General features: G+C 46.5%; 1 protein-coding gene across 1 annotated transcript in view; it reads right to left on the bottom strand.

The window, feature by feature from the left end:
* The window catches only part of LOC143804774 (saccharopine dehydrogenase-like oxidoreductase), a 125940-nt gene that overhangs the window by 45240 nt on the left and 66179 nt on the right, over positions 1 to 14521 (bottom strand). The window contains exon 7 of the mRNA XM_077283177.1: positions 8256 to 8373. Coding sequence (XP_077139292.1) covers positions 8256 to 8373 — 118 coding nt within the window. The remainder of the gene's footprint in view (positions 1 to 8255; positions 8374 to 14521) is intronic.

The raw sequence follows: 14521 nt of genomic DNA, 5'->3' as shown, positions 1-14521 counted from the left end.
CGCAAAAATGGAGCCCCCCACTCAATGTTGACTGACCCTGGTAATCCCTAGACCAGCCCTGGAGAGTTATATGATTTGCATCAAACCTATGACATCTAAAAATCAGTAAAAGATCATTAATTTGCAGACTAGACCATCTCAAATGATCCTCCAACCAAATGGTATACATTAACATGTAGAGCAGCCCTACACAAATCATCAGCATACTCCTCCTCAACGCATTTTGCCTCATTAAGAAAGGTTTCTCAGGAGAAGAAAATAAGGGTTTATTACAGGTCATTACAGAACGCTACAGTCGACCGCCTGCAAATGCGTCTAGCATGATTGCCTAGATGATGGCGTGCATTCCACCATCAATGTGCATGTCATATAATGTCACAAGGAGGAAAGTGACCTATGCACCTCATGTAATATGCGGCATGTATTCTACCATCAATGTGCATGTCAAAGAAAGCCTCAAACAAGGAAATAACCTATGCGTTCTAAACACCATGCGCCAGTGAATAGGTCCATCGTGCGTCAGTGCACAGGTACACTATTCAGGGGAAGTGATGAAACCTTCCCTTGTGTCTCAATTTAGTTGTCATTTGTGGCAACACTGCATTTAATTTGAATTATCCAGACATTATTTCAGTAGGCCCAGGGACATGAGCTAGATTTCATGTAAGAATGACTATTGGCCCTTATTGTCACTAAATTATTGTTCACTGGCTGCCATTTGTTGACTGACTTGATTAGCTATTGTATCTGTCCCAGTATTGTTCTACTATCCTAGGGAAACAAAGGCACAATGTTTGAATGTTTGTTGATATGTTGATGACCCATTCGTGCGCTGAAATATGAAGAATAATCTATGCATGTTTGCACACTCCTGCAGTGGGCAATGGCCTCCTATCTTCTTCCCCCAAGCCTGTGGTAGAATGACTGAATGAGAAGTTGTGACCTATAAAAAGGAGGATCGGCCTGTGTTCAGAGAGTCTACTTTACAGAAGTCATGGCATCATCACTCCAATTGAATTAATACAGAGCTGCCACATTTGACCATCGCTGAACCAAGGATACATTTGGAGAAAGCCAGGATTGGGACCCACTAGTCGCCTGGCTCCATGGAGATGTTCGGATAAGCCAGGGTGTGACTCTTGTGTCAACTGGCTTGTACCTTGTATGGATGCAATGGACTGTCATCTTCCAAGGTTTGTTGTTCACTCTGTGTGTGTACCACAGGTGGGGTAGCCGACCCTGGTAGCTCTGACGTAACATCTGCCATTATCCCGGCGGGTCAGCGGAAGGGTGAGACTCTAATGTGCACCATCTTGGGTATTTGCTGGGACTGTTCTGTATGCTATGGTGTGTTGGTGCTTTCATAAATTATTGCCACACTGTTTTACCCTCACTATGTTGTCTGAATAGGGCTCTGCCCATGTTAAAAGGAGAGCGGGCGTTCGGTGAGACGATTCCTGGTCCATGCAGTTCTGGTTAGCGGACCTGGGCACCCACCGATACCCGTGTCGCCACATCATGGTCATAGTTTTAAATAGACTACTGAGGTTAGTAGAGAAATGACTACTTATTCCTTGCAGATCACACGTATTGTATGATATTATAGCGATAATCAAATACAATATTTAATTCCATTTAAATAACATTAAGAAAAATGTAAACGAATTTCTGAAATACAATAGATCAACTGAGTGCTGGATCCCCTGACTTATGTTAAGTGTCAGGAGTAACCCCACAAATAAACCAAAAATACACTGATAAAATAGCAGGAAGTATAAAGCGGGTGAAATAAGTTTAATTAGAAAATTGGTGACATGTTCAATACTCATTTCTAAAGATGCTATTGACATGAAATTCTTATCAGAAGTTAGCAACAACCCATCCAATCCTAACAGGCAAAGAAATCAAACCATAGATGTTCAATACTTCTATCACCCGCAGTATATGAAGAAACAGATAATGGGCTGCAAATATGCCTTAATTGTGTATAATGTAGGGAATATATGAGGAATAAATTCCAAGACAGATCAGCAGATAAGGAAGGGTAAAGTCTCAATACAACTCGAGAGGATACCATATAGTTCATTTAAAAATGGATACCGCATAGAATAGTAAAGTACATAAACAGACCCCAAAACAATGGTGGGAACAAAACAATACTAGCAAAAACCCATAAAGATCAGTGGGTAAAAAAGACAGCTATTCAGGGTGTCACCTAATCATTAAGGGTAGATAATCTAGCAGTTGATGCACAGAAATAATCTAGAAATGAAAACGTGAAAAAATGGATCCGATAGTAGAAAATAAGTGAGTTAAAGGCATGATTACAGTAAAGAGTTAATGCAAAGTTGCGCATTCAGCCCATGTGGTTTAGTCGTGTTCTTTCTGTGTACCCATTTAGCATTTTCTGTAAGATTTACTGATGTCAGTTACCACCTCTATATGGGTAGCTAGCACCTCTAAGGCTACGTTCACATTTGCGTTGTGCGCCGCAGCGTCGGCGCCGCAGCGCACAACGCAAACAAAAACGCGGCAAAACGCACGCTAAAACGCTGCGTTTTGCGCCGCATGCGTCCTTTTTGGCCGTAAGGCTACGTTCACATTCGCGGCGGGCGCCGCAGCGGCGGGCGCCGCAGCGGCGCCGCATGCGTCATGCGCCCCTATATTTAACATTGGGGCGCATGGACATGCGTCGCACTTGCGTTTTGCGCCGCATGCGTCGCTGCGGCGCCCGCGTCCGGCCGCAGAGGACGCAGCAAGTTGCATTTTTGCTGCGTCCAACTTACGGCCAAAAAGGACGCATGCGGCGCAAAACGCAGCGTTTTAGCGTGCGTTTTGCCGCGTTTTTTTGTTTGCGTTGTGCGCTGCGGCGCCGACGCTGCGGCGCACAACGCAAATGTGAACGTAGCCTAACACAAATATAGACCGTGTCTAGCCTTCCTCCATGTATCTCCTGAACATTCGGGGCATTATGATCATGTCCCCGATCCTTGATCCGTTATCTAAGCACTCCAATGGACAAGTGCATTTAAAGAAACAACACCCTCAATATTACAGTTAGCAAAAAGATGATAAGGCTATGTGCACACGATGCGGATTTGCTGCGGATCCGCAGCGGATTTTTCTGCGCAGAAATGCTGCAGATCCGCACTGTGATGTACAGTACAATGTAAAGCATTGGGATTAAAAAAAGCTGTGCAGATGGTGCGGAAAAATCAGTGCGGAATTGCTGCGGAATTCAAAGAAGTGCATGTCACTTCTTTTGTGCAGATCTGCAGCGTTACTGCACCCATGTTAAAAATCCGCAGTGGCAAAATCCGCATCAATTCCGCATAAAAACCGCACAAAATCAGCGGCAAATCCATGGCTGCGGATTCAGCCAGAAGATGCGGATTTTGCGCAGGAAATTCTGCACCTCTTTTCCTACGTGTGCACATAGCCTAAGGGTATTCATGTCCAGTTGTCGCACTCCTGCAAGTATTGGTTGTTCTTACATTCTCCACCTCTACATGTCCCCATAGCTCTGTTCTACAACCAAGTGCCTGTAACTTTCTCACTTGTGTAAAGACTATGTACCAACTGGTTTTTGACTGATCAACCCTTCCTAAAAGTTATTGTTGTGGAAGGGGGTATAACATTCCTTAAGTTTGGGTTTCCCTTAAGCATGTTCCAATGTCTAGCCAACATATTTCTAATTCCATGTGATCTGTCATCGTAAGTTTTTATCACTTGAAGAAACTGTTTTGTTTCACCCTCTGGACCTCGGGGTCTTAGCAGGAACAGACTGTCACATTTCTTTGCACTCTGGTAGGCCTCCATGAGCACCGGTAATGGATAACGCCTCTCCAAAACATCTATTCATCAGATCTTAGTGCTTGTTCATGATAAACCAAATTAGACGAGCAGTCTCTCCTCACCCAGTAATACTGCCACTTCGAGATGCCCTTCTTAAGGGAGCAAGGATGGTAATTCCCATGCGAGTAGATTTTTAGTAGATGCAGATTTCTTTAAAAGGTACGGTTCCCCAAGTGTCCCCTTTGATCTTTCTCAATAAGGCTATCCAGAAAAGTTGTGAATTCCGGTTTTATTTTCAGATATACATCATAGGCATATTTCATTCACATTTTGACAAACTTCGCATTTCCTAAAACGGGAATTCCCTACTCAAAATAGAATTCTGTCATCTATGAAGCATTACCAACCCCCCAAAAAAAGGAAGAAGGATATGGGGGCTCCAGAGCCAGTTAAGGTACCGTCACACTAAGCGACGCTGCAGCGATACAGACAACGATGCCGATCGCTGCAGCGTCGCTGTTTGGTCGCTGGAGAGCTGTCACACAGACCGCTCTCCAGCGACCAACGATGCCGAGGTCCCTGGGTAACCAGGGTAAACATAGGGTTGCTAAGCGCAGGGCCGCGCTTAGTAACCCGATGTTTACCCTGGTTACCATCGTAAAATGTAAAAAAACAAACAGTACATACTCACCTTCGCGTCCCCCGGCGTCCGCTTCCTGCACTGACTGAGCGCCGGCCCTAACAGCAAAGCGGTGACGTCACCGCTGTGCTGTACTTTCACTTTACGGCCGGCAGTCAGTCAGTGCAGGAAGCGGACGGCGGGGGACGCGAAGGCGAGTATGTACTGTTTGTTTTTTTACATTTTACACTGGTAACCAGGGTAAACATCGGGTTACTAAGCGCGGCCCTGCGCTTAGTAACCCGATATTTACCCTGGTTACCATTGTAAAACATCACTGGTATCGTTGCTTTTGCTGTCAAACACAACGATACACGGCGATCTGACGACCAAATAAAGTTCTGAACTTTAATCAACGACCAGCGATATCACAGCAGGATCCTGATCACTGCTGCGTGTCAAACACAACGATATCGCTAGCCAGGACGCTGCAACGTCACGGATCGCTAGCGATATCGTTTAGTGTGACGGTACCTTTAGAATAGGAAAGAAATCCTCCAGATAAGCATAATTAGTCATAACGCAATTGTATGCAGATAAGACCCAAAACAAATATAATGTGGAGCAGACTCACTGACTGAGCAATTGGAAAAAGGAGAACCTGACTCAAAACTACCAAAAAATATTAAAATTTTTATTCGAATACAAAAAGACACAAATGCGGCAGAATACATTAAAATGGTAAAGTGAATAATTAAATGGCGTATGCGGTAACCAGAAAACCGGAATAAAAAAAAAAATATGCTGGCCTAAGATGTAAAATAAATGCAGGGTAAAAAGACACTAATCTAAAAACTCATGTTAGTAGCCTGCTTCAAAATATTTGATAAGCATAGCTCCGTTCAGAGGGACAAAGTGTCCAAGTAAAGTAGCAACAGAGGTTGATAGCAAATACATTGATACAAAAACCTTTCCCCAGAAACCAACCACAAGAGGTAATGATGCTAAGCGGTATCGTGGGAATGACTATGAAGAAAGTTAATGCATCTACAAGCCAGTTAGAATAGGTGGGGGCACATCAGCTCCCAATAGCGGTGCCCCAGACTGGTGGGAGATTTTAACATCAAACAAGACAATTTTGAGTCAGGACAAAATTTAACAGCTCAGATAGGGAGGTATTAGGTATATTGCGTGTGTGAATAAAACACTTAAGATATTTGTAGTGGCATTACCAGCCTGTGCACGTGATCCTAGGAAACTAGAAGGTAGATCGAGTAATCGTTGAAGAAGGTCTTTCCCCAAACTTTTTTTTGTCTGAATGAATAATAGGGATGAGCGAATAGCTTCAGATGAGAGCTTATCCGAATAGCTACTTCGGTATCCTGGATCACTCCCGATCATCAGCTGTCCGATGCCGTAGCTGCAGTGGCGTAACTACAAAAGCTATGGGCCCCGGTGCGAACTTCCAAATGGGCCCCCCCCACATTCCCCTAGATACGCCTCGGACTGTTGCAGGAATCTCCTGCACTGCAACATGGTGTTGGGTGCCAGCACAGCCCGCGTGTTGGGTGCCAGCACAGCCCGCACAGTGGTATATCCAGCACAGCCCGCACAGTGGTATATCCAGCACAGCCCGCACAGTGGTATATAGAGCACAGCCCGCACAGGGGTATATAGAGCACAGCCCGCACAGGGGTATATAGAGCACAGCCCGCACAGGGGTATATAGAGCACAGCCCGCACAGGGGTATATAGAGCACAGCCCGCACAGGGGTATATAGAGCACAGCCCGCACAGGGGTATATAGAGCACAGCCCGCACAGGGGTATATAGAGCACAGCCCGCACAGGGGTATATAGAGCACAGCCCGCACAGGGATATATAGAGCACAGCCCGCACAGGGATATATAGAGCACAGCCCGCACAGGGATATATAGAGCACAGCCCGCACAGGGATATATAGAGCACAGCCCGCACAGGGATATATAGAGCACAGCCCGCACAGGGATATATACAGCACAGCCCGCACAGGGGTATATACAGCAGAGCCCGCACAGGGATATATAGAGCACAGCCCGCACAGGGATATATACAGCACAGCCCGCACAGGGATATATACAGCACAGCCCGCACAGGGATATATACAGCACAGCCCGCACAGGGATATATACAGCACAGCCCGCACAGGGATATATACAGCACAGCCCGCACAGGGATATATAGAGCACAGCCCGCACAGGGGTATATACAGCACAGCCCGCACAGGGGTATATACAGCAGAGCCCGCACAGGGATATATACAGCACAGCCCGCACAGGGATATATAGAGCACAGCCCGCACAGGGGTATATACAGCACAGCCCGCACAGGGGTATATAGAGCACAGCCCGCACAGGGATATATACAGCACAGCCCGCACAGGGATATATACAGCACAGCCCGCACAGGGGTATATACAGCAGAGCCCGCACAGGGGTATATACAGCAGAGCCCGCACAGGGGTATATACAGCAGAGCCTACATCTCATCCCCCCCCCGGATAACGGCCCCACAGTCCAGTTAAAAAGAAAAGAAAAAAAAAAAAACCTCTCCTCACCTTTCCTTTTGCCCGCGCTGCTCCCGGCGGCTGCAGTCTGCGCAGGACACAGCAGGTGCGCGATGATATGACGTCATCGCGCACCCGCAGTGTACTGTCAGAGGCAGAGCGGGGAATGATGGGAGAGGGAGCGTCAGGTGACGCTCTCTCCGACATCATTGCATTGAACTATACCGGTGTCATAGACGCCGGTATAGTTAAATGCGGCGGCGGCGCACTGGCGGGGGCGAGGGGGGGGAACAGTGCAGCGGGCGGCCCACTACTGGCACCGGCTCTTCTGGCATTTGCCAGAAGTGCCCGATGGCCAGTCCGGCCCCGCAGGTCAGGGGCCGGCCCTGGGCCCCTGACCTGCGGGGCCCGGTCGCAATGGCGACCGCGGTAGTTACGCCCCTGCGTAGCTGCATGTGTCGCAGTTGTGTGACAGTCACAGCACATGCATGGCGAGCCTGTTTGTTGTCACACAGCAGCGACACGTAGCTGCGGAGCCGAACAGCTGATTATCGGGAGTGCTCCAGGTATGCAGCTACTCAGGAAGCGCTATAGCTCTTATTCAAAGCTATTCGCTCATCCCTAATGAGTAACAATTCCCAAAGGCACACTCAAAAAATATTGTGGAAAACCTTCCCAGAAAAAAAAAGCTGTCATGGCTGCAGAAGGGGGACCGACATCATATTACGTCCGGTGCTTTTGGAATAGAATGACTACATTCTTTTGGACAGATTTTTTTTTTTTTTTACTTCATTTCATTACTTAAGGCTATATAGGATCCATATTTCACTACAGAGCAGGGGTCCCCAACCTGTAGCTCGGGAGCTTTTGGGTGATTGATTTTTGTGGAAAACCTTTGGTTACCATTATGCCTGTAATGGGGGCTTTGGTTGCCACTATTGTGAGGGGGCGGGAGCTGAATGTGGTTCGCAACCTTCTCTCAAGGCTGGATGTGGCTCGCGACCTTCTCTCAGAGCTGAATGTGGCTCTCAAGGTCAGAAACATTGGGGACCTCTGCTATAGAGAATGAGCAATACACGATGCAGGCTATGTTGGAATTACAGCCATAGTTTCCTGCAGGAAAACGCTCAATAACTGTCATACAGTGTTTCACAAGTTATACATCAGGTTATATAACCCTAGTCTTAAGAGGTTGAAAACTATACTGGTGTTGCACTCTCCTCGCTAACTGAAACATATTTCCAACATTAACCGTATAGATAGTGTGAATACAGAAACAACCAACACTTTACTCACAGGAGTCTCCTGCAGATTCTCATAGAGATAACGTTGGGTCCTCTTGACGACAGAAGCATCTGATCCAAGAAAAGGAATGGAATACTGCTGCACCTCATTACTGTAAAATACTGCACCCCTGCAAAACAAAGTGCAAACTAACATGTATATATAACAGTAGAATTACTTAGCCTTGCAAGAGTACTTGGCTTAACCCCTTTATGACCATGGGTTTTTCAGTCTCCATTTTCTGCTCCCTGTCTTCCCAGATCCTTAACTTTTTTATTTTTTGGTCAATATGGCCATGTGGGCTGCTTTTTTGCCGGACAAGTTGTACTTTTGACCGACACCATTGGTTTTACCATATTGAGTACTGAAAAAAAAAAAAAAGGGGGGGGGGGGGATTCAAATTGCGGTGAAAAATGTGAAAAAAGCATTAAGCTACTTACGGGTAGCGGCATTTTTCGGAGGCCCATGACAGCACCACGAGAGAGGGGATCCGCCCCTTTAGGAACAGGAAACCCACAGATACAAAAGGGCGGCACCTCTCCCACGCATCAGTTGGATTACAGAGCCTGAGAGGACTACCGCAGTTAATGACAAGCAATACAATATTACATACAATTAAACACAATGACTTTAATAAAGTAACAATTAAGATAACACACGTGAGAAGAAAAAAAAACCCTTTCTTCTTTAAATTATTTAGTTCTTTATAAACCCAGGATGTGCAACCCCCATGTGAAAAGGGAGGGAACTAAGGGTGCTGTCATGGGCCTCCGAAAAATGCCGCTACCCGTAAGTAGCTTAATGCTTTATTCGGACTCCCATGACAGCACCACGAGAGATTTACAGAGATGTAAGCCATTTTAGGGAGGGACCACAGCCTGCAGCACCCTTAACCCGAAGGTGAGATCTGAGGAGAACCCCAAGTCCAACCTATAGTGTTTAAAAAAGGTGGAAGGGGATGACCATGTGGCCGCCTTACATATCTGGTCGACCGACACTCCAGACCTTTCTGCCCAGGATGACGCCATGGCTCGGGTGGAATGTGCCCTCAGATTCTGCGGAGCTGGACCCCCACCTGTTGTGTAAGCAAGAGAGATAGCCTCCCTAATCCATTTAGCTAGTATGGATTTCGATGCTCTAGCCCCTTTCCTTGGACCTTGGAAGGATAGGAATAGTGCATTATCCTTCTTCCAATCATTAGTGACCGAGATATATTGTAGAAGGCATCTCCTGACATCTAAGGTATGGAGCTCACTCTCTTTAGGGTTAGAAGGATTAGGGATAAATGAAGGTAAAACTATCTCCTGCGATCTGTGAAACTGTGATACTACCTTTGGTAAGTAGGCTGGGTCCAGTCTAAGGATAACTCTATCCTGGAGAAATTCTGTATACAGGGGGAAGTCTAGAGAGCACCTGGATGTCTCCTATTCTGCGAGCTGATGTTATAGCTATTAGGAAAGCTGTTTTGAGAGACAACATCCTGACTGAGGCTTCATTCAACGGCTCAAAAGGGGGCCTTGTCAAAGAAGAAAGGACAAGATTTAAATCCCATGGCACCATTTTGTTTCTATATAACGGTCTAATTCTACCGACCGCCTTAATAAATCTTGACACCCAGTAGTTGCCCGCAATATTACATGAGAACAGGGCCCCAAGTGCTGAAACTTGTACTCTTAATGTGCTTGTGGAGAGTTTTAACTCTAACCCCCTTTGCAGAAATTCCAATATTTGACGTATTGGTACCCCATCATTAATGTTAAATTCTGAGGAAGTTAGGAACTTTCTCCAGGTTCTGGAGTAGATTCTTGTTGTTATTGGCTTTCTACTTTTTAAAAGGGTATCAACTAATTTAGGAGAGAAGCCTTTATTTTCTAACAATGACCGCTCAAACTCCAAGCCGTCAAATGAAGTCCCTTCACTTGTGGATGGAGTATCGGCCCCTGGGAGAGTAAATTTGGGATGTCTGGAAGCACCCAGGGATCGCTCACTGACATTCTCCTGAGCCATGAAAACCAAGTTCTCCTGGGCCAGAAGGGAGCAATCAGAATTAGTCTCGCACGATCTTCTCTGATTTTCCTCACCACTAGAGGTAATAGGTTCAATGGTGGGAAGGCGTAGGCCAGAGAAAAATCCCATTTTATGAGGAATGCATCCACTGCCAGTGGATTTTCCCTGGGATTTAGGGAACAAAAGTTTTTTACTTTTTTGTTTTCTTCCGTGGCAAATAGGTCCACCACTGGTCGACCCCATAAGCGGACAATCTGCTTGAAGATGTCTCCATTTAGAGACCATTCTCCTTGTTTTAGAACATTGCGGCTGAGAAAGTCCGCTTTTATATTGTCTTTTCCTGTGATGTGTAGAGCAGTCAAAGATTGTAAATTCTCTTCTGCCATCCGGAGGAGACGATCTGTGATCTGCATCAGAGTCTCGGAGCGTGTACCTCCTTGATGATTTATATAGGAGACCGCCACCCTGTTGTCCGAGAGGATCCTGACGTGGTGGCCCTGCAGATACATGAGGAGTTTTTTAACTGACAATTCGACTGCCAATAATTCTCTCTGATTGGATGAAAATGTTGAGTATGGTTCCCATTGGCCTTGAACTACAATGTCATTCATGTGAGCCCCCCAACCAGAGGAGCTAGCGTCCGTAGTTACCACTCGGGATACATCTATCATCCAGGGAACGCCTGCCGACAAATTATCCCTATCCAGCCACCAATTTAGGGATTCGAGAGTCGCTGGTTCTAAAGTTATCTTTTCCTCCAATACACCCCTCAAGATCCTGTCCTTAATCAAAACTTCTTTCTGGAGGGATCTAGCATGAAAATGTGCCGACCTTACCGCTGGAATGCAGGATGAGAGGGACCCCAGCAGGGACATAGCTTGCCGAAGGGTCATAGAGGGTGTATTAATTGCTTTTAATACCTGATGTTGAATCTGATTTAATTTATTTTCCGGAAGATAACATTGTTGTGTAGTTGAATCTAATAATAAGCCTAGGAATTTCTGAATTTTTTGAGGCTGTAACCGAGATTTTTCAAAATTAATTATCCAGCCCAGGCGTTCCAACTTAACTCTAGTTAGTTCTAGTTGGGACAAACAGTGTTCTGCCGAGTTCCCTGCTATGAGGAAATCGTCAAGGTATGGGACAATAAGAATATTAGATTCCCGCAAGTGAGCCATCACTTCCGCCACTATTTTTGTGAATACTCTAGGGGCTGATGTTAAACCGAAAGGAAGAGCTCTGTACTGAAAATGATGAACCACTCCTCCCATTAATACTGTTACCCTCAAAAACTGCTGGAAATCCACATGAATAGGTACATGGTAATAGGCATCCTTTAAATCGACTACCACCATAAAGCAGTTTTTGAACAGTATTTTTATTGTTGAGCTGATGGACTCCATCTTAAAAGTATGCTTAACCAGATAACTATTAAGATGCCTGAGATTTATGATGGTTCTATACGTTTTATCAGGTTTCTGAATAAGAAACAAGGGAGAATAAAATCCTTTCCCTCTATCAGACTCTGGAACCTGTGTAAGTACATTCTTAGAGCAAAGAGACCACACCTCTTCTTCTAGAGCAGATTGTTCTAGGGGATTAGAACGCAAGGGAGTTAACATAAATTTATCCCGTGGGGTATGGCAAAACTCAAGTGTAAGACCCCGAGAAATAGTATCTTGCACCCAGACACTATTTGTGATCTCTGACCATTCCGAACAGAAATGTAATAGTCTACCCCCCACCGGGGTTCCTAGTCATTTGTCTTCTTTCTTTCTTTCTTTCTTTTGAGGAACGACGGAACATAAATCCCGTACCTCGTCTACGTCTGTCTTCCCATCTAGACCGATCCCTTGAAGGTGAAAAGGTACGCTTCCCTCCGCGACCAAACCTTCTCTTATTAAAGGGACGACGATAGGACCCAAGCAGATTGGGGAATTTCTTTTTGTCATCTCCCGCTTTCTCTAGGAGTTCATCCAAGGTGGGCCCAAATAGATACTCCCCTTTACATGGAATGGTACAAAGTTTTGATCTTGATTGTATATCACCTGGCCAACATTTCAGCCACAGAGCCCTCCTGGCTGCGTTTGAGAGACCTGCTGCTCTAGCAGCCATTTTAACGGAGTCAATGGATGCATCTGATAAGAAGGCAGCTGCTTCTTGAATCATTGGTAAGGCAGTCAGAATAGAATCCCTTGATGCACCTTCTTTCAACTGGGTCTCTAATTGTTCCAGCCAAACCATCATTGATCTGGCTGTACAGGTTGAAGCCACCGCAGGCCTTAAGGAACCGGCTGCCATCTCCCAGGTACTCTTTAGAAAGGTGTCCGCTTTTCTATCAAGGGGGTCTTTAAGGGTCCCCATGTCCTCAAAGGGGAGAGAGGCTCGTTTTGCCACCTTGGCTATTGCCGCATCCAACTTAGGGGCTTTTTCCCAATTGGTGACTGCTGGATCATCAAATGGATATCTGCGCTTTTGCGCTGGAGGTAAGGAACCCTTTCTCTCGGGTTTCTTCCACTCTCTATTGATAAGATCCTGGATTTTCTCATTAAGCGGAAAGACCCTACGCTTTTTCTGCTCCAACCCACTAAACATAATTTCCTCCTTGGAAAGTTGGGGTCTCGATTCTGTTATGCCCATCGTTCCTCTGACCGCTTTAACCAGCTTATCCACTCGTTCAAGGGGTAGACAGAAGCGGGCGGTGTCCTCATCCGAGGAAGAGGACGATGCAGCTGAACCGGAGAAAACTTCCTCCTTATCCTCCTCTATTGAAGAATCGGAGTGTAATGGAGCTTTAGATTTAGAACTTCCTCCTTGAGAAAGACCCTTTAAGGATTGTCTGACCTCCATTCTGATCATCTCTTTCAAGCTGGTGGTCATAGTAAGGGATTCCTCCGCTACCTGGGGGGGTAAGTAAAGCAATCTAATCCCTGTAGATATAATGCTCTCACCCCCTCCCCTTTCCTGAGACCTCACCGTCTGCTGGATACAGGGGCCACATAATTTTTTAGGGCACGAATCAGGTAGGGGAACCCCACAGATGCCACATTCCCTGTGTTTCGCTTTTCCGGCACATTTCTTCCCCTATAATAGAACATATGAGGGGAATCATGTCACTGGGTGAACTTTCACAAAGATCACTTACCAGCGGCTGCCCAAAGAAAAGTACCGGAATACTAGGGGGATTTCCTCTGGCTGATGCTCCAGACCCCTGCCTGGAGGAGCTTTTGTGGCCAGACTCACTACTCCTTTTGTCGCGATCCTTTCCTTTAGGCTTCTGGGATACCTCTTCCAGCAGCTGCAACTGCACGTGCTCGTCCTCCATCTCCACACAATATGAGGCCAGAAGCAAGGGACCACGATCCGGAGTTCTTTTTATAACCCCTCCTCCGGTCAGCAGCTGTGCCTAGCGCTCCCCTGATTGATTTTCCCGGCCTCCTCCAGGTGCAGGCGGTTGTCTCTGGGGCTCAGAACGCCAGCGACGCTATACCGGTGGGCGCCGCCATCTTGGATACACTGCGCATGCGCAGGACCCCGGAAACCCGGAAGTGACTGCCGACTCCTCCCCCGACGTCACCCGGGCTCCCAGCGCTTCCTTCATCAGCGCACAGAGCGGCGAGGGACGCCGGACAGAGCCGCAGCACCCCGGGTGGCGCCCCCAAGCGCCGCCGCATACAGAGACCCCAGCCACCCCAGAAGGAGGAGACCCAGGGGACATACTTACCTAGCGCTGGCTTGGAGACAGGACACCACCGGTGACCGCTCCCTGCTGGAATGCCACTGACATGCAGCCCTGCCCGGACCATCGTGACATCTTCCAGGAACTCCGCACCGGCCGAGGTAGGAGACCCCCTCGCTACCTGAGTCGGCCGTCCGGCCTGGGATCCTTTTGTAAGTTCTGCAGGATCCCGTCCCATTAGGAACAGGAAACCAACTGATGCGTGGGAGAGGTGCCGCCCTTTTGTATCTGTGGGTTTCCTGTTCCTAAAGGGGCGGATCCCCTCTCTCGTGGTGCTGTCATGGGAGTCCGAATAAAGTGTAATTCTACAACTTTTTAATTTTTATTTATTACATTTATTTTTTTCACCAAATGCTAAAACTGACCTGCAGTTATGATTCTCAAGGTCATTACAAGTTTGCAGATACCAAATATGTATTTGTTCTTTTTTATTTAAGTGGCGAAAAAAATCTAAAGTTTGCAAAACAAAAATGAATAAATACAGTGCCTTGCGAAAGTATTTGGCCCTCTGGAATCTTTCAACCTTTTCCCA

Source organism: Ranitomeya variabilis, chromosome 2, assembly GCF_051348905.1.
Source record: "Ranitomeya variabilis isolate aRanVar5 chromosome 2, aRanVar5.hap1, whole genome shotgun sequence".
NCBI lineage: Eukaryota > Metazoa > Chordata > Amphibia > Anura > Dendrobatidae > Ranitomeya > Ranitomeya variabilis.
This window is presented reverse-complemented; position numbering and strand designations above follow the sequence as displayed.